The sequence below is a fragment of the Mustela lutreola genome, chromosome 3, assembly GCF_030435805.1.
Source record: "Mustela lutreola isolate mMusLut2 chromosome 3, mMusLut2.pri, whole genome shotgun sequence".
NCBI classification, from domain to species: domain Eukaryota; kingdom Metazoa; phylum Chordata; class Mammalia; order Carnivora; family Mustelidae; genus Mustela; species Mustela lutreola.
The window spans coordinates 168544792-168569695 of record NC_081292.1 but is presented as its reverse complement, the minus strand read 5'-3'; the positions used below and the strand labels follow the sequence as shown (position 1 = coordinate 168569695).

At 50.1% G+C, this 24904-nt stretch overlaps 1 protein-coding gene across 7 annotated transcripts in view; it reads left to right on the top strand.

Moving 5' to 3' along the window:
- AGAP1 (ArfGAP with GTPase domain, ankyrin repeat and PH domain 1) overlaps positions 1-7864 on the top strand; it is a 505804-nt gene extending 497940 nt beyond the window's left edge. For all 7 annotated transcript variants that reach the window (XM_059167640.1, XM_059167642.1, XM_059167641.1 and 4 more), the window contains 2 exons: positions 4705-4960; positions 6513-7864. In XM_059167640.1, coding sequence (XP_059023623.1) covers positions 4705-4960; positions 6513-6716 — 460 coding nt within the window. In that variant the 3' untranslated portion in view covers positions 6717-7864. The remainder of the gene's footprint in view (positions 1-4704; positions 4961-6512) is intronic.
- The last annotated feature ends 17040 nt before the right edge of the window (positions 7865-24904 follow it).

Sequence of the window (24904 nt, the reverse complement as noted above, 5' to 3'; positions counted from 1 at the left end):
TGCAGGGGCAACGTGTCCTGGGGACATCTTTAGAGAGGCACCTGGAACCTTGGCCACATCAAGGTCAAGTATGGCAATACCTTGTCTGTTGGGCCACCGGACCAGAGCCCATCCTGATTTAGCCTGGCAGACCCCACATGGCTCCGGGGACCATGGCTCCCCCTGTCCTCTGATCCCCAGATCCTGGGCTCAGTACCTGGCCTGCCCACGGCTGCGCTCGTGTACCGGGCAGTTTCCTGGCCCCCAGACAGGAGGACATAGCAGGCCCCCTCAGAAAGGGGTTTCATTTCAGGCAGGAAGAGAGGAAAGTGTTACGCCTCCAGTTGTATCTTTTCTTTTTATTTTTGGGGATTGGGTTAGTGTCTCTCTTCTGATGAGTTGCCCGTTCTCTCATTTTCTCTCACTCCTGTGCAGTTGATTTATTTAAAGGTGTGTCAGCACGGGGCTCAAATGAGGAGCCGGGCCTGCTTCTTTTCTGCTGACGGCCGGCCATGCCAATAAGTCATTTTTTAGCTCATTAGCTAACGGAGACTGTGAGCCGCGGGCCTCCGGGGGATTGGAATGAGGTGAAGTGATCTACTGCCAGCTACGTTGCTCTTGAACTGGCCTTCCTTGGGGAGAATGAAAGGCTTGGCCAAGACAAGCGGGGGATCCCAAAAGTAAGATTGGGACATCAGAGTAACAATTAGCGTATTTGTGCTTTGGCGTCCTGGTTTCTTGGGATAAATGGTTTTAGACAGAATATTCTTGTAGCAAAGGAGTCATTAGCAGAGTGTCCATCTTTCACGTGGTAACTGTGGGCACAGGAGCCAGATGACAGTGATGGAGGCCATGGTCATCCAGGGCGTTAGCCTGGGCTGCCTGAACAGAAGGCCACAGAGCAGGTGGCTATAACAACAGAGATGTATTTTCTCACAGCTCGGGGGGCCGCAAAGTCAAGGTCAGGATGGCCAGGGTTGTTTTCCGGTGAGAGCTCTTTCTTGTGTCTCTTCCTCATCTTTAAAGGACACCAGCCCCACTGGAGTAGGGGAGTATGATCTTACTGAACCCCAGTGACCTCCTTAGAGGCCTGGTCTCCAAATGCAGACACATCTGGGTTAGGACTTCAGTATATGCATTTGGGGGCACACAGTTCAGGCCGTAGCACCCGGGAAGACGTCAGACATCTCAGGGCTATGGGCTGGGGCTAACCTCACTTGGCCCCAGATGACAGCCACAGCGTCCTTCGTACTAGCCAGGCACCCCTCGCCCAGTGTCCCGAGCCCCTCTGCCCCATGTTAGGGTGTGGGGGGATCCACAGGGTGTCAGTGGGTTTGTCAGGGCCCCTGGCCTAGGGCCCTCACCTTGCCCTCCCCAGGGCATTGACAGCCTGGACTTAGAAACCTAAAGCATCCAGCAGGCGTTTGACCTCCATGAACCCCTGTGCCATGGACCCCTCTTTGTCCCACACGTCACCCCCACAGGTGAGGTCACAGGTGCTCGAGAGCAGTGGTGCGTCATTAGAGACGCCATTCGATTCCATCATGACAGTGCCCATGGCCAGCCCGCCCTCCAAACATGGTCACCTTGACCCCGAGACTACCCTGCCTGCTGTAGATGTCACTGTGCCCACTTTGAAGATGAGGAAGACAGGGCCCAAGGGGTCCCTGAAGGTGTGGCAGTCGACACCACAAGGAGGAGGAACCAAGCAGGCACACAGATGCCATGTCTCCATGGCCAAAAACCAGGGTCTTGTAGCCCTCGGCAGTTCTTTCTTCCTGCCCTTGACCACTATGGAAAGCACAAAGGGTGAAGGTTACCCCCTCGGTTGCCAGGGTGCGTGGTGACCAGGGGACATGGGTTCAGGATAAAGGCAAGTGCTTGCGCATGAATAGGGCTTCTTGAATTAGCAAGACCCACGTGCCCTTGTCAGTGCTCTCTGCTCCTACCAGCTGGAATGTGTGCGCCTGGGGCAAGCATGAAGCCCAGTGGCCTCCCTTAGCTTTCTGGCCCCTCCTGGAATTAGAACACTGACACCCTGCGGTCCTTAGGGTGCAGGAGCCAGCATGGAAAGAAGTCTTGATGAAGAGCCCTAGGTCCCCCCACGACAAAAGCCACACGTTAAGACAGCTCTAGGGGCACCAGGTGGAGTGTTGCTAGAAGAGGCAGTCCCCACGAAGTCCTTGCAGTAGTCCTTTGGGGACAGCCCCCGTAGCAAGCCTGTTCTCTGTCTCTGAGTTGGTGGAGGTTCAGAAGCCCTGTTGGGATCAGTCACCTCCCTCCAGCTCTGCAGGGTTGCAGGTGGACCAGCTGAGAAGAGCTCAGGCCTTGGGCCTTCCCTTGCAGGAACCCTCTCCAAGACCTTGTTCCTAATTTCATATCATAACATTACAGTCTTTCTCCTGAAGAAGCTCCCAAAATACTGTTCAGCCCCCTAAAATCTGGACCCACGTTTGTGACATGAAGAGCACCGACTTTGAAATGTAAGGAACAGTTTAATAAACAGGTCAGTTGTTGACACACATGTTGATTTCCGTGAACCCAGAAAAACCTGTTTGTGGGGGTGACCCGACCCCCAACCAAAAAGTCACCCTCACTTCCCCGGGAGAACATGCTGGCTGCTGGACAGGACTCAGAAGCTGCAGGCTATCCTCAATCTTCGCCTGGGGCATCCAAATATTAAAAAGAGAATTGGATAATTATAGTGAGGATGATAGTTACCGTGTTCAGTTCTCTGTTTTATCCCTGGGTGATTTGGCAATGTGCATTAAAATCCACCAGAGCAGAATAAAACAGCTCTGATTTTAATGCCTACCCCCAAAAACGAGAGTTAGCAAATTGAAGCTTGAAAATCTGGACACATCCTTCACCACTGTCCCTTTTCATTGCATTCACGTTTGGTTCTTTTCTTTGGTGATTTATGAAATGCACCAACGTATGTTAAATACATTTTAAATAAGGGTTTTTTTTTTAATACCATGAGAGACATGATTTGTTTGCAGCCTTCTTTCTTTCTCCTGCCCAGAGCTTTTTGTGCTTGTATTTTGTCCCAAGTAGGGACTGGGTTCCAGGCTGCATCCCGGGTGGGGTGTGTGGTGGGTTTTCAGCTGTAGCGGAGTGTTTGTCCTGGAAATCTCCGCATGAAAAGGGTCGGGGGTCACTCTGGGGTCACTCACATGTACCAGGAAGTGAAGCAAAACTAATCCAGATTTACTCCTGGAAGAATTTGTTTGCCTAAGTATTTAAAAACAGATTAGGGCTAACCCGACACTAGATCACTAGGAGCAATGTAAACATGGGTAAAAGGTGTACACAAGGCCTTTCTTCTGTACTTCGGGAGAAAAAATGTCAGGGTTAATGAGTTTTCTTTCTAGAGTATCACGGAGGTCCTAAGTCATTCTCTGTGTGGTGTGTAGCTATGTACCCTGATCCTTCTCTGGGAGGAAATGCTGGGTTGTAGGAGGGGGCAGCGGTGAAGCAGTGTGTTAAGTCACTCTGCTCTGCACGGCTGTCCTTTCATCTCTCATCGTCCTCATAGAAAAGCATCTGTCCAGCTAGCTGCACCCTGGCTGCGCCCACCCTGCATGCTCGCCACCCCCCAAGACTGGCACCCCCCCCCCAGACTCCCCCACCTCCAGAGCTGCTTGTGAAATCCCCCTTTAGTCTCCAGCATTTCCTCTTTGCCCCAGGCAAGGCTGCAGGGTCATGACGCTGAAAAGTGTCTCTCGCACCCTGTTTTGAGAAACCAAGACCCATGTACACACCTTGCAGTTGGTTTCTTCCTTTTTCTCTCTACTTTCTCTTCCCATTCTCCCCCCGCCCTCTTATGCTCAGCCCTCCTTCCAGATGTCATAGGCAGCATCCTGTCGTATTTGGATCCCAGCTCCCCACCCCCCACAACCAAGTTCCCAGAAGACCAGAGCTCCTGGGGGAGGGACTCCCCTGCAGCTCGTTGCATCTGTGACCCCAGGCCCTTCCCCTCTCCTCCTTGTATCATCCCCTCCTGCACCCCTAGCTCAGCTCTGGCCTTGGGCCCCCTGCCTTGTCTCCCGGGCTGGGCCCTCTAACACCTTGACACTCTCCACTTCAGACCTCTCCATTGGGGTCTCTGTGGTTTTACACGTGGGTCTGTAACAAGATGTTCCTTAACCGAAGCACCGGGAGACCCCCAGGGAGTTCACACACTCCCTTCCCAGGCTCCAAGTTAGGGGCTAAGAGTTCAAGATCACACCGGGTCAGGTAGCCCCCTGGCCATCCTGTCCCCTGGCCCTGAACTCCAGCTGGGTCCTCTAATCCCAACTAAAAGCTGTCATTGCTTACAGTAGAGGGGGCCTCCAGACTGCCTTGCCATGCGTGGAGTCTTGGACAGGAAGGTGGTTCCTCAGGCTTCTGGGCTAAAACCAAAAGAAATCACGTGAGAGCTCAAGGCCGTGGGCCTCTGTGCATACCTGCAGGCATCAGAACTCCCTTCCCCAGAGGTTCTGATTCAAGGAGGCCTGGGGCAGAGCCTGGGGATCTGCATTTCTAGCACGTTTCCAGGTGGTGCTGATGCTGCTTGGGGGAGGACCCGTCTGGGCTTTCTTGTGGCTCCGTGGAGGCACTTGTCTCCTGCTATTGCACTTCCACCCTGAGGCCACCAGACCACCTAGGTGCTGGAGCAGATAGGCGTTTCAGCCTTGGTTGTCCTTCCTGGCAGTGACCGCACCCGTGTGGTGGCTCTTGCAGGGAAGAAAAAGAGCGGTGGATCCGAGCCAAGTACGAGCAGAAGCTCTTCCTGGCGCCGCTACCCTGCACGGAGCTGTCCCTGGGCCAGCACCTGCTGCGGGCCACCGCCGACGAAGACCTGCGGGCCGTCATCCTGCTGCTGGCCCACGGCTCCCGGGAGGAGGTGAATGAGACCTGCGGAGAGGGGGATGGCCGCACAGCACTGCACCTGGCGTGCCGGAAGGGGAACGTGGTCCTGGCACAGCTCCTGATTTGGGTAGGTCGCCTGGGTGCCGCGAAGGGGGCACCATGTTCTGCTCTGCAGGCATGGTTGGGGCAGAAGGTCACAGGTCTCAAGGTGGGAAGCAGTGTGGACAAGGCACGGGGGATTTCGGTGTGGAGGCCCCCGGCTCTCAGGCTCCCTTGCGTGAGGACACCCCTAGAGGACTGAGGGAGCAAAGGGAGGAGGTGAGCGGGACACGCTCCACCTGCCATGGGTCAGGGTGTCTGCAGAGTTCGCGTTTCTCGTGACCCCTCTGGGTGGAGCGTGGCTGGAGGTGTCCCTCTTGTTCCTTTTATGACAGACTCCTGGCATCTTTACTTCAGAGCAGGGTGGAAAGCAAGGACATAGCTAGTTTATGTGGTTTTCCCTTTTCCAGACACAAAAATACTGGACCCAAAGTTTGGTGTTTAATACAGTAGGACTTTAGCCAAGTGCTTCTTCTGGACTGTTCTGGCTAACTTCTACTATTTTTTAAATATCTAAATTTATTTTGTTTTATTTTATTTATATTTTTTATATTTTATTTTTAAATATCTAAATATTTTTAAAATATCTATTATTTTTTAAATATCAATGGAAGCATTTGCCATAAAGTCTGAATGGGGACAGGGATGGGACAACATGCATAGCAGGGCAGTGCCTGGGCCGCGGGGTGGGGTGCTGCTTCCAAGAAGCCCACATCCCATGGGGGCAGCTTTCTTCGGGCTTGGCCATTGTGGGTCCGGTGGAAGACTGCTACTGAGAGGTCCCTGGCCGGCGTGGAGGAAAACACTTGCCCACTGAATAGACTGAAGTGTGCAGTGCGGTAGGAGCTGACTTTCTGTGCTCTTGTGTATTACATATGTGTTTCCTACAATGGAAAGGAATCACCTCCAAGATCAAGAAGTGATTATTTTTGTTTTTACAGTTGCAGAGTCAGAATAGAAATAGCAACATGAGAATGATTTTTGGTCTGCCACACAATGTGCTTTTGTCCTTGTAAAAAGCACGTTATTAGGGTATCTGGGTGGCTCAGTTGGTGAAGCCTCTGCCTTCGGTTCAGTTCATGATCCCAGGGTCCTGGGATCGAGCCCCACATCAGGTTCCTTGCTCAGCAGGAAGCCTGCATCTCCCTCTGCCCACTGCTCTCTCCCTGTTTGTGCTCATTCGCTCTTCCTCACTGACAAATAAAATCTTAAAAATAAATAGCACATTTTTTTTAAAGATTATATTTATTAGAGAAAGAGCATGCATACAAGCAAGAGGGAGCAGCAGGCAGAGGCAGAGGGAGAAGCAGACTCCCCGCTGAGCAGGGAGTCTGACTCAGGGCTCCATCCTAGGACCCTGGGATCATTACCTGAGCCAAAGGCTGGTGCTTCACCTACTGAGCCCCCCAGGCGCCCCAAAAAGTACCTTCTTTCAAAGAGCACGCAGAGGGGCGAGGTGTGGCACCTGGCCATGCGGCTCCCCTCCAGCTCATGTGTAGCCCATCCCAGGGGTCCGTGTCCCTGCAGGAGCTGAGCTGTGCTCCCTCTGGTGACCTAACAGTCCTCTGTTGCCTCTACAGTACGGGGTGGACGTCATGGCCCGGGACGCCCACGGGAACACAGCACTGGCCTACGCGCGCCAGGCCTCCAGCCAGGAGTGCATCGACGTGCTGCTGCAGTACGGCTGCCCCGACGAGCGCTTCGTGCTCATGGCCACCCCCAACCTGTCCCGGAAGAACAATAACCGGAACAGCAGCAGCGGGAGGGTGCCCACCATCATCTGAGGACTGCGCGCCCCCTGCCCGCCGCACCCGGGCGCCTGCAGCCTTGTGCCCTCTCTCGGAAGTCACGACACGTGAGTCCCATCACGTCCCCACTCTGTTCCCGCTGGTCGCCTGCCACCTGCCCACCTGCCCTCACCCCACGTGAAATCACAATACCTGACCGTCCTTGCGGGGCGAAGAGGAGGCCAGGAGGCTGCCGAACGGAGTCCTTTTCATAAACTCCCCTAGCGACAAGCAGGAGCTACCGGCGGGCCTCGGTTTATTGACGATAGCACACAGCAAGGGACCCCCCCCCCCCCAAGCCCCTGCCTGGAGACCTGGAGCGTGGCACAAGGGACAGGGACGAGAGGGGGAGGGGAGGCAAGGAGAAAGGAGAAGGGTAACTCTCCTTAACCGGCAGTTAAGCACATCAGTACACTTCACCTCTACCAACGGAACACTCGGATTTCATCTCCTCTCCGAGGAGCTTGACGGCATAAATCAGAAGCAAGCAGAGTTTGTCAGGTTTGAAGCCCCTATGATGGTATGTGTCAAATCAGTTGTAGCTAATCTGTCCAGGGAGAATACTGGCTTCATTACACTTGCATAGTTGGGTTCTTCCAGCATTACCGCTGTTTAATAGAACATGATTAGTCATCACCGAGAAGAAAGCATATTAGCTGGGGAGGTAGTTACGCAGCACGCTTCGATGATTGCCACGATGTGATTGCAATACTTCTCAGAAGCATCGTATTATCCCAGACATGTTCTTTCGAGCCCTTGGAGCCCTCCTTTCTAAATTCACTGTCATAATTTAGTATCTGTTTAATTTTTCAGTCCAAAGAGAGGAAATCGGTTGCTGAGTATTATTTGACTGGAGTCTCCTTGGTGCAAAAACAAAATGGAAAAAATAAATAAGATTAAGTCGGAAATTTGAAAGGAAATCACGAATTCAAGCTAATAATAACATTTCGAGGCCATGTAGTAAACTTGGTAAAGGCACAAAAGGCTTCTTTTTGTAAATCTAAGAGATTTTACTTCCTTTTGCCAAGGTGGATGTCATGGGTCTGAGTCACTGCCGGGCCACTGCTGAGTGTCACACAGGCTTCTGTGTCATGTCTGTAGCTAAGATTGTGAAAATCTATTTGAATAAAAGAAGTTCATAAATATGCATTGATTTTTGTTCAGATAAATGGCACCTCTGTTAATTTATAAATTGAACTGGATATGAACTAATAACGTGCAACTAGTTGAGATAAGAGAGTTACAGATCGTTGTACATGGAAAGCACTCCCAGCAGCAAACACTTCCATTAATGTGATCGACAGCTTTTTAAAAAGGAAACTATCAGAAGATGATGGTGGTACAATTTGCTTATTAAAATCGAGAAAGAAAAAAAAAAAAGATGCCTATGAGAGAAAGGAGGGGGAGACATGTGATTTCTCATTGTTTAGATCTGATACCACTTCTGCCGACCCAGAGGAGGGGGCCGTGGGGCAGGCCAGGGATGAGTTTCTGAGTCCCCGCCCCGGGTGCTGGGCAGAGGCAGGCCATGACCGGCTGACTCGTGGGCACTGCTGGCACTTCACTGGGTGGCCAGACCCTCCATTTCCTTTATTTTGGCACCTAACCTGCCATCTCCGAGGTGTGGGATGACTTCGGACTTAGCTGCCTTCAGTGTGATGGCCAAACAGAGTAAAAAATCCGATCACGACACCTTAGGTTAAAAGGGTGTGCTGTGCCTGGAACCCTTTAGCAAGTCCGAGTGAGAAGAGGGCTGGCTGTCTCCCTGGCAGGTGACCCTGGGTCCGCTGTCACCCAGGAGCAGGGCCACGTCCGCCCAGCCACATCTGCCCGCAGCCTCCAGGCAGGTCTCTTGCTCTTCTGTGATGAACCTATTTTGTAAGAGTTTTTTCTCTTCTTTCACCTTTTAAGAAAAAAAATTTAAGTAGGTGGGGGAAAAAATAAAGCTTTACACAGAATTTATATGTGGGTCAGTGTTTCATGGATATGTGTAACCTTGATTCCATTGCGTGGAAGCCAGCGGGCTCCGGGAACAGCAGGTGCGAAAGCCAAGAAGCTGCGAACCTTGACAACAGGTCCCTAATCCTACTCCCATCCCCACCCATCCTACTCCCATCCCCACCCCACCCCCACAGTTTTTAATTCTGTGTTTCATCACTGTGTAGTTATTTTAAATGTGAATAGAAAAAAAAAATGTCATTGCCTATTTTTGAAGAACGCATCACTGTTCTGATGCAGCTGTACACGTTTGCCTCTGCACAGCCTGGCTTCTAGCGTAGACTTGATGTAGTGAACGCAGATACAGCACAAATGAAATTCTTAAATTATTTCATTGTCGTTAACGCCCACTATAGGAATGCTCTATTCATATAGCGAAGCCTTGTTTTGAAAAGAAACGGAATTCCTTGTCAGGCTTCCCTTTGAGATATATATGAGCGTGTACATATGATTATATGTGTTTATAATATAATATTTTCCCAGATGACTTCTTTTTTCACTTAGCCTTTCACGACCTGAATGCCACATTGGTTTGGTTTGGTTTGTTTTTTGCGTCCTTCCCTCTCTCAGACACCGGGACTTCACTGATCCCTTCTCAGAAAACTTGACCCCTCTTCTGCTATTCTGAGCAATGTTGATCTGCGCTGGGAGGCAGCCAGCTTTCCTGAACCTGAGTTTTGGCAGCAGAGGGGAGGCAGTGGTGGGCTTCAGGGGTTTTCCTTGAAAAAAAGAAGGTGGCTGGTGGCTAATCTGCTTGTATTTCCGTGTCACACCAAAAGGCCTTTCTTCACTGACAGTGCTCTCATGCCCATCTCAAAACCTTGCTAACACTGAGGAGGGGAGCAAAAAGCCACAAGGGCTGGTGTTAGAAATGACCAGTTCGGCAAGGGGGTCGAGTTGTCACTTTCTAGTCCCATGGAAGTTTTGTGAAGTGACAGTGATGAGAAGACAGCACCGCATCATCCCCATAGCATGTTCTAGCCAGAAGTAAATTTCCCCGAACTTGAAACCACGTGCTGGGGTAGGCACAGGTGCATGTGGTCACCGGGGAGGGTAGCTTCTCCATCTGGCCAGAAACTCTGCAGAGGAAGGAGCCTCGATTCTGATCCCTTGAGAGTGGACTTCCAGAACTGAGTAGGAGGATGGCTCGCCAAGCCCAGAGCCCTAGTCATGGGGCCCTGGCCCCTCTGTCTCCTGTTGTCCCAGGAGATGAGCAGCTCGAGGGTGAGTAACATGTTCTTAAGTCTCTGGCCCCATGAGCTGGCACAGTTCTATGTCTCCCAGGAAGAGCACGCTGTGTGTGATTATCCCGGAGAGCAGGGGAAGGCAGGGGGTCCTTGCCGATCCCAGGGCTGTCAAGAGCTCTTGCGGATTAATCTTGACCGGAACCCTAAAAGGAGCCCATTCTCTACCCATGACCCCAGGCACCGAGGCAGGGCCTTGCTCTTCTGCCTGTCTTCTGAAGTTTTGTCTAGCCTTTGCCACCTACCCAGCCTCTGCCATCGGGCCTCGGGACCAGTCTTCCCCAGTTTTGTAACCTCTGCACCCTTCCAGAGTCATCCTCTCCATCTGCAAGGGCGCAGTCACTGACCTTCATGAGGGGAGAACAGGGTCCAGTGATGAGAAGGACAGTCATAGGGCTGAGCAGACCCAGCTTCACCCGGCTTTGCTGCCCCTCCTGGGTGACCCTGGCCAGGTCCTCAGCTTTGGGGCGCTCTTTCCTTAGCTGTGAAACTGAGGGGTAGGGCGGGGTGGCCTTGCAGGATCCAGTGACCCATTGGTTTCCAAGCATTGTGATCACTGCCAGCCAGACACCCGGCCAGGGGCTGGAAGCTCAGGAAATGGGAGTGTTCGGGAAGAACAGAGTTGCTGATGGCATCAAAGCCTGCGCACCCACATAGAGAGGGTCCCCAGGCTGGAGGTGCTTGCTTTCTCCAGCCGCGCCCTGGGGAGCCTGTGACGGCATGCTCGCTAGGCCGAGCCAGAGGATGAGCGAGGCTCTCGGTGAGCCCCTGCCCCAAGGGGTGAGCTCCAGTGCTCACTTCCTGATGTTGATCCTCCCATCTTCATGGTCTGATTTTGCTTTTCCAGAGGCAAAGTAAAGGTTGAGTCTTAACTCTCAAGCATTCTCCAAGATCCCTTGAGGCCCAAGGTGACCCCTTCTCTCTGACGCCGTGCTGTGTCATTGGCTCAGACAGGCCTCCCACCATTCAGAAGCCACCAGGAGGCTGCTGTTCACTCTTGGCCCTCAGAGCTTGCCAAAGAGCACCCTGGCTGGCAGAGGTCGAGGCCTTGGGGCCTCTCGTGCGTCGCTTAGACACTTGCACGGTGAGCAGGCACCTCGCCAGAGCTGCTCTCCCTCTTGAGGCTGGCGTTCGGCTGATCCTGTGCCTGCAGCTGGTGAATGTAACTTCCCCTCGAGGGCGGCCTTGGGTCCCACCCGGACCCCAGCCCGAGCTGTGCTCCAGGGTGACCCAGGTCACCACGGCTCCAGTTCTGCCATCCCTTCCTCCTGGCATTTAGAATGTTCTGGAAATAAGAAATCCACATTCCCACCTAGGGAGGTTCAGAAGTCTTGCAGCAATGTAGAGGCTCTACGAGTAAGTATGATCCGGGCTCCAGAACTTCTCAAAAGGCAAAGATAATTGGAAAGCAAATCCATTACCCCTCCATGGGCTCTTTGCCCCTCCCCCACCTGCTCTATTTCCATCCCTCACGCGCCCCACAAGGTCGGCATGACTTTCTAGAACTCCCCTGGATTGTATTTATGTCCTTCAAGCAAACAAATTGAAAAGCAGTCAGGAAGGAATTCAAATAGAAATGTGCTGAAGATACACATCTTTCTTTCCCAGGAAATATAATTTATTTCTAACTGCCTCCTCGAACATGGGCTTCACACATTGTGAAGTCCTGTCTTCAAGTGATTTTCACCCTCATCTTTCACCAAAAAGCTAAATAAGGGCCTTTGGCATCCAGACTTGGATTTTTCACTTTGGGCCATTATCAACAATGTTGCTTTTTCTTGAATTCCTAAGTGGCTTTCTTCTGGAAGCCCTGTGGTCATTGAGGCTTCGGTGTGGGCCCCGTCCGTGCTGCGTCCTGGCCAGGCCCACCATGTGTGTGGCTCACACGGGCAGGGGTCTGGCTCCCCACCTGGCCTGAGGTGGGGGGATTGGCCCCCACGCTGCTCTGTACCCTGCACCCTGGTGGGCCTTTCCTGATTCAAGCATCTTAGGTCACCTTTCAGTCAAATTGTTGAATTGCTTCCAGTTACGCAGGAGAGAGAAGGGGGAGTGGGTTCATCCCTCGAGTACACAGGAATGGCGTCAGGCTTTTATTTCCACTGCAACCCGAAGTGACCCTTGGAAGCCGGAAGTGACAGCTTAGAACTCCTATTTCAAAAACATGGGTGCTCTTCCCCTTCTAGAAGAAAGGTTGTCCTTGTTAATGGATTCTCCATTTCGTTTTGGATGTCTGCTGCTTTTTGAGCACAGACTGACGCTTCTTTCCGGTTCCAGCTTCTCCGTGTGGGTCAAGAGTGGGAAGCGGAGGACATCTCCTCAGCATGGGACTCCGCAAGACCACAAAGTCTGGTTTTCAGTTTGCGGTTTTTAAAGCACCCAAGTTCTAAAAATCATTCCGTTTCACCAGTGTGGGGAAGAGCTTCCCAGGGCAAGGGCTCAGGGTGGCAGATATGAAAGCCTCTCCTTCCTGCATTTCATTTCTGGGGGGGGGGGGGGGGGGGGCTGCTTCTGCTCGTGGATGGTCGCGTCTGTGCTGGAGCTTGTTCCTCCTTGGTAAAAACGCCCTCGTCCGAGGCCCTCATCCCACCTAAAGGGCCATTGGTGCCCAGAGGCAGGTGTGCCCAGCATCGACCCGCCATGAGCCGTTCCCGCCAAGCAGACAAACTAGGGTCTGTCTGGGTGTCTCCCCGGCTCCCAGAAGCTGCGGGGTCTGTGCAGGGCAAGCTGCCTTCGTCGGGGTGCACGAGGTCAGCTCAGGGCCTGTGTTTTATTTGGACCTGGTGTGTGGCTTCTGCAGAGAACGCCCCCAAAGGTCAGGATGGAGCCATATGACAGAGACTTGCTGTCAAAGTCCAGTAAGGTCTAATCTAGAATTCACCATCAGTGGGGATCCCGTGTCTGTCCTTCATCTTGAGACACAGGTGAAAGAAAGCGATACTACATGTAAGAGCTTTCGGGGATCTTCCAAACGAACAACGAGTTGTTAGAGGAGCAGCTGCCCCCAAACCAGAGTGTGCCCTGATCTCCCCAGGCAGTGTCCACGATGGCCTGGGAAGCAAATATCTGAGCTGGCCCAAACACGAGTAACAGTAACAGAAGCCCACACCGTCTGTGATCCCATGAGTAAGATGGGGAGTGTCCAGGCTTGATGGAGGATGTCGCGGGGCTTTCCACCCCTGGTCTAGCACCCAGATGTCGAAAGCCTGAGTGACAGGCCACTTTCAAAGACCCTGGGGCAGCCCAGCTGATGACCACTGCACCCAGCTCATCAGCTGACATTCCACTGAGTGGCCTGGGGGAAGTTTCATCCCACCTGGGGTCCTTGAGGGTCGGAGGACAGAGGGGACCAAGGGTGCGTGAGCTGGAGCCAGAGCGGGGAGTGAGTCCTCACTGACCACTCACAAGAGCACAGCACGCCCTTCCCGTCCTGCCCCAGGGCGCAGGGGCGGACCTGAGTGGGAATCAGGCTGTTCCAAGGTGCATGGGTGATGGGTATGTTTAGAAACTGCTTTATGGCACATCACACATCTTGAAGTTAGAAGTCATGCCTTCTCCAAACCCTGAAAAACATCTCGGTTTCCATTCTCCAGCTGGGCTTTTGTCTAAAATATATCAAACTCTTGAGGTTGCAACCCCTGTCCCGGTCTGAGCACCCATGTGCTGGGGAGGATGCCGTGTGGCCTTGACCAAGGGCACTGCACAAAGCCTTGGGACCGCTGAGCTGGCTGCCCCAGGAAGGACTGGAGGAGTTGGCCACTCCAGGCCCAGGCACGGCCACTTGGGTTCTGAGAGTGCTTCCTGCTCCCAGACAGTCCCCCACTCCTGCTCATGACCTTGAATGGGGTTCTTATAGGGCCACACATGTGTTTCTGAACAGGAGACTGAGCGGGTCAAAGGTGGCAACCAAGAGGCATCTCTTGCAGGGAACAGGGAAGGCCGAGTCTCTCTGCCCACCTCTCAGCACATTTTTCTGTTTCTGTAAATAGTGATGTATAGAAGATGGAAGAGCGGCCCGGCGTTTATCCAGAGATGGGTTTGGTTTCTTCGGGTTTTTTTGTTTGGGGTTTTTTTTCTTTTTTTTTTTTTGGTTGTCTTTCTATTACCTCATTCAGCAAGTTTGTTTCACAATGACTCAATGATGCTTTATTTATGTTGTTTGTACTGTAATTAAAACCATTGACAGACATTTCACTTTGCTTGTTATCTCATATGATTTTGTTTTGATTAAATATGCCAGTTTGTATTTTCCTGCATTGGGATTTTTTGTGTCAGCTGTACAGTATTCTAAGGGGGGGAGGGAGAGAAAAAGAAAAATGTGTAAAGTACAGGAGAGAGGTGGCTATGGTGTAGAGACCTCTTTCTAATAAAGAAATGAAAATATGTCTACACTGCTTCTGTGGAGGTTTTGTGGGGACTTGGGGGGCAGGGCGTGTTGGCCATTCGTCACGACTAATTGGATATGTGTGCTCAGGCGAGGTCAGTCATAGAGGAGAGGTGCTTAGAGAAGGGAGGCGCTGGGCTCTGGCCACCTCCCTCGTGTGGAAGGAAACGGGCGCACGCATGCTGTGGTCACGGCATCGGGACCATGAGGAGCATCTCTCCACTTGTTCATCCCCAAGACACTGCAAGGGACTGTGGCTCCAGCTGGGGATTGGCTGGGTCCGGAAGTTACAGAGGCTTGTCAAGTGTCTTTGCGCTGGACCACACTGCCCCAGATGTGTGATTAGGACTAGGAAAGAAAACCCTTCCAGAATGCCTTTATCAATACTCTCTCCTTATGAGCAGCATCACATTTTTCTCACACAAAATACACAGTATCTTTACCCTCACACTCAGAAAATTAAAGCACCCAACTGCCACCACCCAGACATCACCAGTTAGCAGTTTGGTGACACCTTCCAGATGCTTCTGTCTGCAGACGGGCGGATGTCCGCTCCCTCGTCACTTGCAGGGCAGTAAACATAAAGCCCTACGATCCCACGACATGTCCGTACTGACATTTGCTGCGGAGATTGTCTCACGGCCCGGGGGGCCACAGCAGCCAGCAGGCCGCAAGCAAAATGTGATGAAGGCTCCTTGTCTTAGGGGGACTCAGCAAAAGGAGGACAAAGAAAGTGCTTGAGGAGGAATCCGTTCCATTTACACGCATGTTGGTTCTCTTGGATCTGGTAACGTGTGCCTTAAATGACGTAAGGGACTGGGCAGTAAGCCAGGGCAGGCACGGACACCTGGAGGGCCTCCCGGGCCCAGGCTCCTCCAGCCAGCTGGTCAACCGCGGTCCGTGGGTGTGTTACCTCCTGGCACCCATGTGAGGTTCTCCACCACCGGCTTCAGCATCCCATGCAGGGAGAGGAAAGGCAAGGGGAGAGGCAGCGGGCAGGCCTCTCCCATCCGGTGTTGCCTGAAGCTCCACTCGCGGCTCCATTGACGTGGCCACACTGGATGAGGTCACTTAGGGCTGCAAAGGAGACTGGAGGACGTGGCAGCTCGAGGCAGGGAGGGTCTGGTGGTAGGGAAGAGGGGGAGAGTGGGTGTCAGGCGGCATGCGGTCTCAGCCCATCCACTGTGTGGGTCCCCAAAACGCCCTCTGTCAATAACCCAGAACAGCGGCTCCCCCAGAGACATGTCCAGTGGGCTGTCAGCCCCACCCATGACTGGCCCCACCTTCCGTCCAGCGCTCCCCACTCGATCTCAGAGGGTCCATCCAGGCCCAGAAGCACTTTGTCGGACCGGACAGGTACCAAAGGCAAGACGGAAGCTTCAGATTTTACAGCTGAGATCTTGGAAAGCGACTGTACTCAGTGCTGGCCCGGCTCTGGGGGCACTGACAAGAACGCGCCACTAGGGGAAAGGAAGTCAACCAGCGTTTCTGCAAAGCCCTGTGGAATCGTGGAGAATGCCCTGAGAACCTTCCCTTTGGCCCAGGAGCCCAGGGCCTAGACCACCTCCATCCCGTAAACATACGTTGGTGACATGAATGAATTTGATGCTCGGAATCTGCCCGAGGAGTAATGTGGCTACGTGAGCATTTGTGTGAGAGATGTTCACAACTACAGTATTTATAACAACAAAGTTTGGGGAACAAGCCCAAAGTCTAACAGGAAGGCAATAGTGAAATAAATCCATGTACCTCCATAAACGCAAAGTGGAGTCAGTTCAAATGTGTTTATCTCATAGGAAAGTGATAGCATGGAAATTAAAAATTAGGATACAGAATATACATAAATTCTATTAATAAAGAATTTATATAAGCTGTCTTGAAAGTTATTTTTTATCCTTATTTCATATTGAGGGGGGAAAAATCCAAAATGTTTGCAGTGCTGCCTCCCTGGGGAGTTCCTGTCCACATTTCTTGTTCATACTAAAATCGGAGAAATGGTTGGTTAATTGATTAAATAGATGCCTGAGCGTGGAACCCGATGTGGGACTGGATCCCATGACCTTGAGATCATGACCCAAGCCAAAATTAAGAGTTCAATCAATGCTTAACCAACTGAGCCATCCAGGTGTCCCCCTGCTCCCGACAGCAAGTCCGCAGTCCTAAAGGTGGTCCCTGCCGTCTGCTTGCTCCGCCCTCCTGTCCCTCCCCTGCCTTCTCCTGCCCCTCTGCCCCTCGTGGTCAGCTCCAGCCACGCCCTGTGTCCTGGCCTCTCCTGCTCCAGACCTTTATCCACCTGTGCCTCCCCCTGGGAAGACCCCGCTGTTTGTGGCTAGCTCCTTCTCATCTTTGGGGTCTCCGATGAAACGTCCCTCTGAGAGACGTCTCCCCACGCTACCCCCAGCTCAGTCAGGCCTCCCTGCACTGGCTCTTGGCACCCTCCCTGACCTTCACAGTGCATTTCTCTGTGGGAAAGGTCAGCCCGCTTCTGTGCCTCCCTCGGTTCCAGGGCCCTGAGTCTGCCTGGGTCTGGGATATCGGCCCCACCAAATACCACTGACCCAAGGCGTGCGTGAGGCAAGGACAAACTCCAGCCCCCCGTGGCCTACACGGCCCAGGGCACTGAGGCACCCAGGGTCCACTTGCACCAACAGTGTTCCTTTTAGGAACCGAGCCTCGTCGTCACCATGAAATGTCTGAGCAGTGTCCTCGCTGGACGCCCGGGGCCTGTCAGGACGATCCCTACCAGGCCGTCGCAGCCCCACAGCCGTCCCAAGGCCCTCGGGTGGGACTCCGTCATGGCAGGTGGGCCCCCTCTGGGGGTTGATGTCCAGAGCTCGCGACCCCAGAGACGCCCCGATGGGTCCCAGTCTGTCCCCTGCCATGGCCCGAATGGGGACAAAAGCCTCGCTTGCCAGTCATGCCAGTGGTGAGACAGAGCTCCAGTGGCCCCACGTCCCCAGCACGTTCCCAGAAGCCGCTGAGCCACAATTTATCACCACACGTGTCCAGTAAGGCGCCTAATTGGCCCATAAATGTGGCCCAATAACCGCGCCTGACACCCAGAGACACTGTGGGCAATTAGCTCTTATTTATCTGCATGTGGCACTGGCCACTTGCTAGCTCCGCACACGTTCACGATCTGTTTATTTGCAAAGCTGGAGGGACACGCACCTCATTACTGCATGAGACAGCACAGTACCCACACACACCCATTTGCCACGCACCCCAGACACACACACACACACACGCACACATGCACACTGGACACACAAACACACCCCACAGACAGACACACACATATACACCACCACACCATACAGATGGACAGACACACAAACACACACACACATACACCCCAGACACACAAACACACCTCACAGACGGAGAGACACACACCAGATACACACACACACACACACCCTTGAGACACATACCGCCCCCCACACACACACCAGAAACACACCACAAACATTGTAGAAACACACACTATATACCAGACACAAACCCACACACATTCCACAGACACACACACCCCAGACACACAACATATCACAGATACACACACATCTTGACACACACACACCACATACACACCGCACACACCACACACACACACCACACACACATCACACGCACACACTACACATACAACTGCATATACCGCATATACACACCACATACACATCAGACATACATACCTTCATACATACACACCATGCACACAAATACACACCACACACTACACACCCCCACATTACACACCAGAGACCCACATGCATACAGAGAACACACATTCACGTGCACACATGCATGCACACAGACACACTAGCAGGGACGATGGAACTTGGCATCGCCCTGCTGTTGGCTGAGGAAGTGGGTGATGCATGTGTGGGCAGGGCTTTCTCTCATGAAACACTCAACAGATCAGGCCCCAGAGCGGCTGCCGGCTCCTGGCGGTCTGTCCAGGTGACTCTGCACCAGGCTGGGGCAACTGGCCCAGGACCTGTGCCCTGGTTATGTGGACTTTCAAAATGCACAGAGATTTGGTCACTTCCGTTCTGTGGCATTCATCTTGACTTTACCCAGCCTCGCTCAGGGAAACGACTTCCTGTAAACAAATGATTGGCTGGACGTGGAGTTCCCCAGAGACTGGGGGCTGCCGCTCCTCCCAGCACCTGAGCCATTTGGTGTGGAAGAGGTAACGTGACCTTTGAACGGGAGAATGCCACACTCATCGCCACGGCCATGTACTGGGCTGGTGAAGGTGGGGGCTGTGCTCCCAGACAACCTGGGCTTCAAGGCCTTCCGAGCGCTCATCTGTGAAATGGGTGTAATTTGTGAAGACTTAATGGGTTAACAATACGTGGAAAGAACTGAGAACCATGCTTGGTCCTCAAGAAGCTCATAGCAAGTATTAAAACTCATCAATATTGTCACAGAAAATTTGGAACATCCAAATAAGCAACATCGTACATAACATTAAAATTCCCCCTAATCCATATACAGGCAAAAAGATGTTATCTGAGACGGAAAGATGTTTCTACAGCAGAGGGAGAAGCAAGTTATCTGACAGTTATCAGACAGCACGGATAGCGGGAGCCCTTTCTTGGCAGGAAAATATGTCGAGTTACATATCTGTAAACATATATATTTAAAAACAACAAAAATAATAAAAGAAAAAAAACAAAGGGATAAAAAGAAGAAATAAACAAAATAAACATATATACACAGAGACCTTTCAGAAGAACACGCAGGAAGTGCTGCCGGGAGTTCTCGTGGAGATTAATCTTGATTTTAACTTGTTCTCTGCCTGTTTGGATTTTCTGATTCATCTGAACATTGAATAGTTACTCCTGTAACTATTTTTAAAATAAAGAAAATGAAATGAACAATTAGGACCCGCCCACCCCGGATAGTCACTCCCAACTTGAATGTGTATCTTTCAGCCTTCTAAATTCGTATATATGTGTCCTTTTATTTAAAACATAAAATAGGGAGGGACCTGGGTGGCTCAGGGGTTAAGCCTCTGCCTTCTGCTCAGGTCATGATCTCAGGGTCCTGGGATCGAGCCCCGCATCGGGCTCTCTGCTCAGCAGGGAGCCTGCTTTCCCCTCTCTCTCCCCACTGCCTCTCTACCTTCTTGTGATCTCTCTTTCTCTCTCTGTCAAATAAATAAGTAAAACCTTTAAAAAGGGTTAAAAAAAAAACATAAAATAGGGGTGGCTGCGTGGCTCAGTCAGTTGAGCATCCGACTTTGGATTTCTTTTTTTTTTTTTTAAGATTTTATTTATTTATCAGAGGGGGGGGGAGAGCAAGCACAGGCAGACAGAATGGCAGGCAGAGGGAGAAGCAGGCTCCCTGCTGAGCAAGGAGCCCGATGTGGGACTCGATCCCAGGATGCTGGGATCATGACCTGAGCTGAAGGCAGCCGCTCAACCAACTGAGCCACCCAGGCATCCCCGACTCTGGATTTCGACTCAGGTCATAATCTCAGGGTCATGAGATCGAGTCCCACACCAGACCCCGTGCTGTGCGTGGAGCCCACTTAAGATTCTGCCTCCCTCCCTCTGCCTCTCCCCACCTCTCTCAAACAAATTAATCTCCAAAACATAAAATAACATTCTTCAAACTATTACTTCAAACTATCTACTCTTCCCTTCTGTCCTTCAAATGTTGGTTTTGAAGGTTTCAAGCCAACAGAAAAGTGAAACAATGGAGTATTCCAGAAAACACTCTGAGAAACCTCATCTGCAGTCACCAGTTACTCACATTTTCACATCGTGGGGCTCTTCAGATCGATGACGCACAGAAGATACAGACGACATACGGATGACAATGAGCACACACACTAGGCGGAGCCTCTTGAAAGTAAATTACCAACATCATGATTTTTCACCCTTAAATAAATAAGCACAAGGACTTTCCCTGTCGTAACTACAAGACCATTATCACTCCCCAGATAGTTCCCATTGATATGATATAATATGCAGTCCATATTCAAATCTCTTCAATTGTCCCAATAATGTCTTTTATAGCTGATTTTCCTCTCATCCAAGATCCAATCAATAATCACACAGAGCCCTTAATTGTCACGATAACCTACTTCTTTAAACTTAAATGAGCATGAACAACTTTTCATGTCAAAAAAAAAATAGCTAATATGATTTAAACACTCACCAGCCAGGAAGGAGGCTGCGTGGTTCCTGGCGCTTCACCAACACCAGGACGAACATTTTATTTAAGTTTTTCCGTTTTAAAGGCAAAAATGAGGATCTCTTGGTTTTTCTGCATTTCAAGACTACTGGGTTGTGATTTTTTTACGTTTAATGACTCCTGGTATTTTGGTGTTCCCCCCGAGTGTTCTCTCCTCACTTTTCTTTTGGAGCATTTATCTTTCTCCTAATGACATGTGAACGTGGAGGGCATTACCAGCTACAGGTCATATGTTATATAATGTTTCTCATTGTTTCCTTTTTGAACTTTGCAAATTTTCAGGGTGCCGAATTTTGACACTTGTGACCTCAAATCAGCATTTACTTTCATGATTCTTGGCCTTAGTGCTTCCCTTAAAAAGTCCTTCCTCACCCCCATTTCTCTTCTAGTACACTCCTGTCGTTTTCTGGTACTTCGTTACAGTTCAACTTTTCATCCCTCTTCCGTTTGTGAAAGTTGTATTTTTCTCCAATTAGTTAGCTAATCATACCAATTCCATTATTTATTCTTTTACAAATTACATGTATAAACAATAGGAGGGATCCTTATTAAATGAATGACATGTAAATTACAGAATTTCCATGTAATAGACTAATCATTGGCTGATAAAAGAATAAGGTAGGGGCACCTGGGTGGCTCAGTGGGTTAAACCTCTGCCTTTAGCTCAAGTCATGATTCCAGGAACCTGGGATGGTGCTCCACATCGGTCCTCAAGGGTCATGGAGGACCCCTCAAGGGTCAGGGAGCCTGCTTCCCCCTCTCTCTGCCTACTTGTGATCTCTCTCTCTGTCTCTCTGTCTGTCTCTCTATCTCTCTGTTAAATAAATAAATAAAATATTTTTTTTTAAAAAGAATAAGGTAGACAGGTCCTGACAAGGGAAGATCTCTAGGATATATGCTGAGCAAAAATTCATGCTGCAGAGCAGTGCACATAAGTGTCACATGTGACTCCCAAAGCATAGGTGTATGCGTGTGTGTACACACATACACACACACGAGACACTCTCTGGTCCCTCTTGGTCGTCTTTGCTGCCCGCTCCTCCTCCTTTTTTCACTTCCAAATATTGGGAGTCCCAGGACTCAGGTCTTGAGCCATCCTGTACCTACACAACCTCCCTAAATGATCTTATCTAGGCCCAAGGTTTTCAGTATTTGCCCCTGACTTCCAAATTTACCTCTATCCTTCCCTCTCTCCTGAGTTCTAGACCTGTCTATCCAATGCTAAGTAGATACTTGGATGGTGTATAGTTAGGAATGCTTTGGGCTACAAATAATAGTAACAGAGGCTTAAGGACACTACCCCTTAAACATTACAAGAGGTTTAATTGTATCACATAAAATATTTCTGGCAGACAGTCCAGGGCTGGTGCTGTGGCTCAGCAATGCTATAAAAAATAAAATAAATCAAGGGGCACCTCGGTGGCTCAGTCATTAAGTGTCTGCCTTCGGCTCAGGTCATGATCCCAGGGTCCAGGAATCAAGCCCCACACCAGGCTCCCCGCTCACCAGGAAGCCTGCTTCTCCCTCTCCCTCTCCCTCTGCTTGTGTTCCCTCTCTCACTCTGTCAAATAAATAAATAAAATCTTGAAAAAAAAAAATCAAGTTCTTTCATGCTATTATTGTTAGCAATATGGCTGCCACAACTCCAGACATTGCAGTCACATCCATGGCAAAATCCACATCTGTCCTTTTGATCAGGAAAACAAAGACATTTTCAGATTTTCCACCATCCTCCAGCTAATTTTCCTTTTATGGCAGTCTCATTGGCCATATGCAGAGACATGCAAGAGCAAATATGGTACCTCTCTTTTCCAGCCTCCGCTCTGTGGGTGGGAATGAGAAAATAGAGGAATAGGTGTTGGGCTGGGCAACAATAGTGCCTCTGATACCCAACAGTCACCTCAGGTACACTTCCCCAAACAAAACAGTATTCCTTCCCAATAGAGCCCTCCCACATCTGACCTGTGTTGTAAGTAGCATCTCATTGTTGTGAATCTCATTTTTGTGAATAAGTAGCATCTCACTTATGCCAGTACCTCTTGCCCATATGCACAGGAACCATCAGGGACCTCTCTATGTATCAATCTGATCTGTCATCTCCAAAGATACGCCCTAGCACTGACTACCTCTCATTCTCTCCAGCTCTGCACCCGAATCCAAGTGCCAGGTTACTCCCAAGCTGCTCTTCCTGCTTCTTCTCCTGTCCCCTTTGTTGAATCTCCATCAGAAGCCAAAATAACCCTTTTAAAATGTAAGTCAGTTCCTGAAACTTGTGCTCTCCATGCGGATGGCTTCTAGCGACCCTAGGATAAAAATCCAGTTGCTCACCTTGTCCTGCAAAAGTCCCATGTGATCCTGCCCCTCTCCTCCTCCGACCTGTCCTCCACAAGCTGCCCTCCCACAGCGTCGCTCTTTCTCAGAGTATGCCATTTGATGGCCTTCCCATCTTTGCACGTGCTGTTCCCTCTCCTCTTCTGTTCCTTGTCCTGTAACAAAGAGATCAGAGTTATATCCAGGTTCTAGGAAATGGATCAGAAGCAGATGGGAATTTAGCATATGATAAAAGTAGCACTTTGCATCAGTGGAAAATATGAACCACTTAACAAATGAGGAGGGACAACTGGCTATGCTTTTAGGGGCAAGTATACTTCAACTCTTACCTCCCCATGTGCAAAAATAAATCCCAAATAGATTGAAGCAAAATGTAAACACGGAAGGTAAAAGAATACTAGAAATGTATGGAATATTTTTATCATCCTGGAAAAGCCTTGTCTCACTGATATATAGAAACCAAAAGCTTAGAAAAGTGGACAGATTTGATACATAAAAATGAAAAACTCTTATATAATAAAATGCATTGTTTTTCTTTTCTTAGAGCCATCCTGCGCCCTAAGGACTTTAATTACCTAGAGGAAACACATAGGACAGAGAAAGAAACACTACTTGGACAATTCTAGGTAGGAAGGCATTTTGTAACAATATTCACCTGAAGCCTTTCAAAAAGTCAACGTCAGGGTGTGCCTGGGTGGCTCAGTCAGTCGAGCATCTGACTGGATTTTGGCTCAGGGTGGTGTCTAGATCAAGCCCCATGTCGGGCTCTGTGCTTGCACGGAACCTGCTTGAGATTCTCCCTCCTTCTCCCTCTGCCCCTCACATTTGTGCTCTCTGTCTCTCTCTCAAGTAAATAAATAAATCATTTCCAAAAAAAAAGTCAGTGTCAGGTGTGTAATTATAGGGTAAGAGAGACCAAAATCTGTAACAACCAGGTACAGTTTATGAAATTGACCAGATGCTGGTCTTTCACAAAGCTATCTAATGTGAGAAGGGGACGCCTGGGTGACTCCGTAGATTGGGTGTCTGCTGTTGGCTCAAGTGATGGTCAAGGGTCCTGGTGCTCTCTCTCAAATAAACAAATAAAATCTTAAAAAAAAAAAAAAAAGTGAGATGGTTGAGGAAATCCAAACACAGGCTGAACATTAGATACTGTTGGAGAATTCCGTGAGTCTTCTCAGGCCAGTGATGGTTTGAGTCAAGGGGGCCAGTGTCTTTATTCTCAGAATATGCACAGAGGTTTAGAGTGATTCAACAGCCATAAATAATAAAAATAAATTAACCATTATATAGTGTAGGCAAAGGGTATATAGATCTTCACTTGCTATTCTTTTAACTTTTCTCTATGTTTGAAGATTTTCAAAGGAAAAATTGGGGAACATTTGTAGTTAGACAAAGTGTGATAATGAAATGGAGTAGATGTTAATCAGTTATGAAAGCGAGTAATAAAGAAACCCACCATCCCAGTGCCTCCAACGGAGATAACCACTATCTTGAATTTTGTGCCAATCTCTCCCTTGCTTTAAAAAAATACTTTAAGTCCTATAGCACGTTGGTTTTGTTCGTTTCTGAGCTTTATAAATCTGAAATCCTATTTTTTTTCCACTCAACTGATTTTCTAAGATTTATCTAGGCTGTGTGTCGCTGAAGTTCATCCATTTGTACTGTTCCAGCATGTGAATGGACCACAATTTGTTTATTCATTCTCCTCCTGATTTGAGGTTCCGGTTTTTGCCGTCACCAAGCAGGCTGCCAAGAATGTTTTCATGCAGACAGGTCATGATCCCAGGGTTCTGGGATTGAGCCCCACATAGCATTAGGCTCTCTGCTCAGCAGGCAGCCTGCTTCCCCTCTCTCTCTCTGCCTGCCTCTCTGTCTACTTGTGATCTCTGTCTGTCAATTAAATAAAAAGTATCTTAAAAAAAAAAAAGAAAAAAGAATGTTTTCGTGCACTTCTCCAGCACAGATGTTTGGGAGTTCCTGCAGGTTTGTGGTCTCCAAGTTTTCCCTCCCTTACT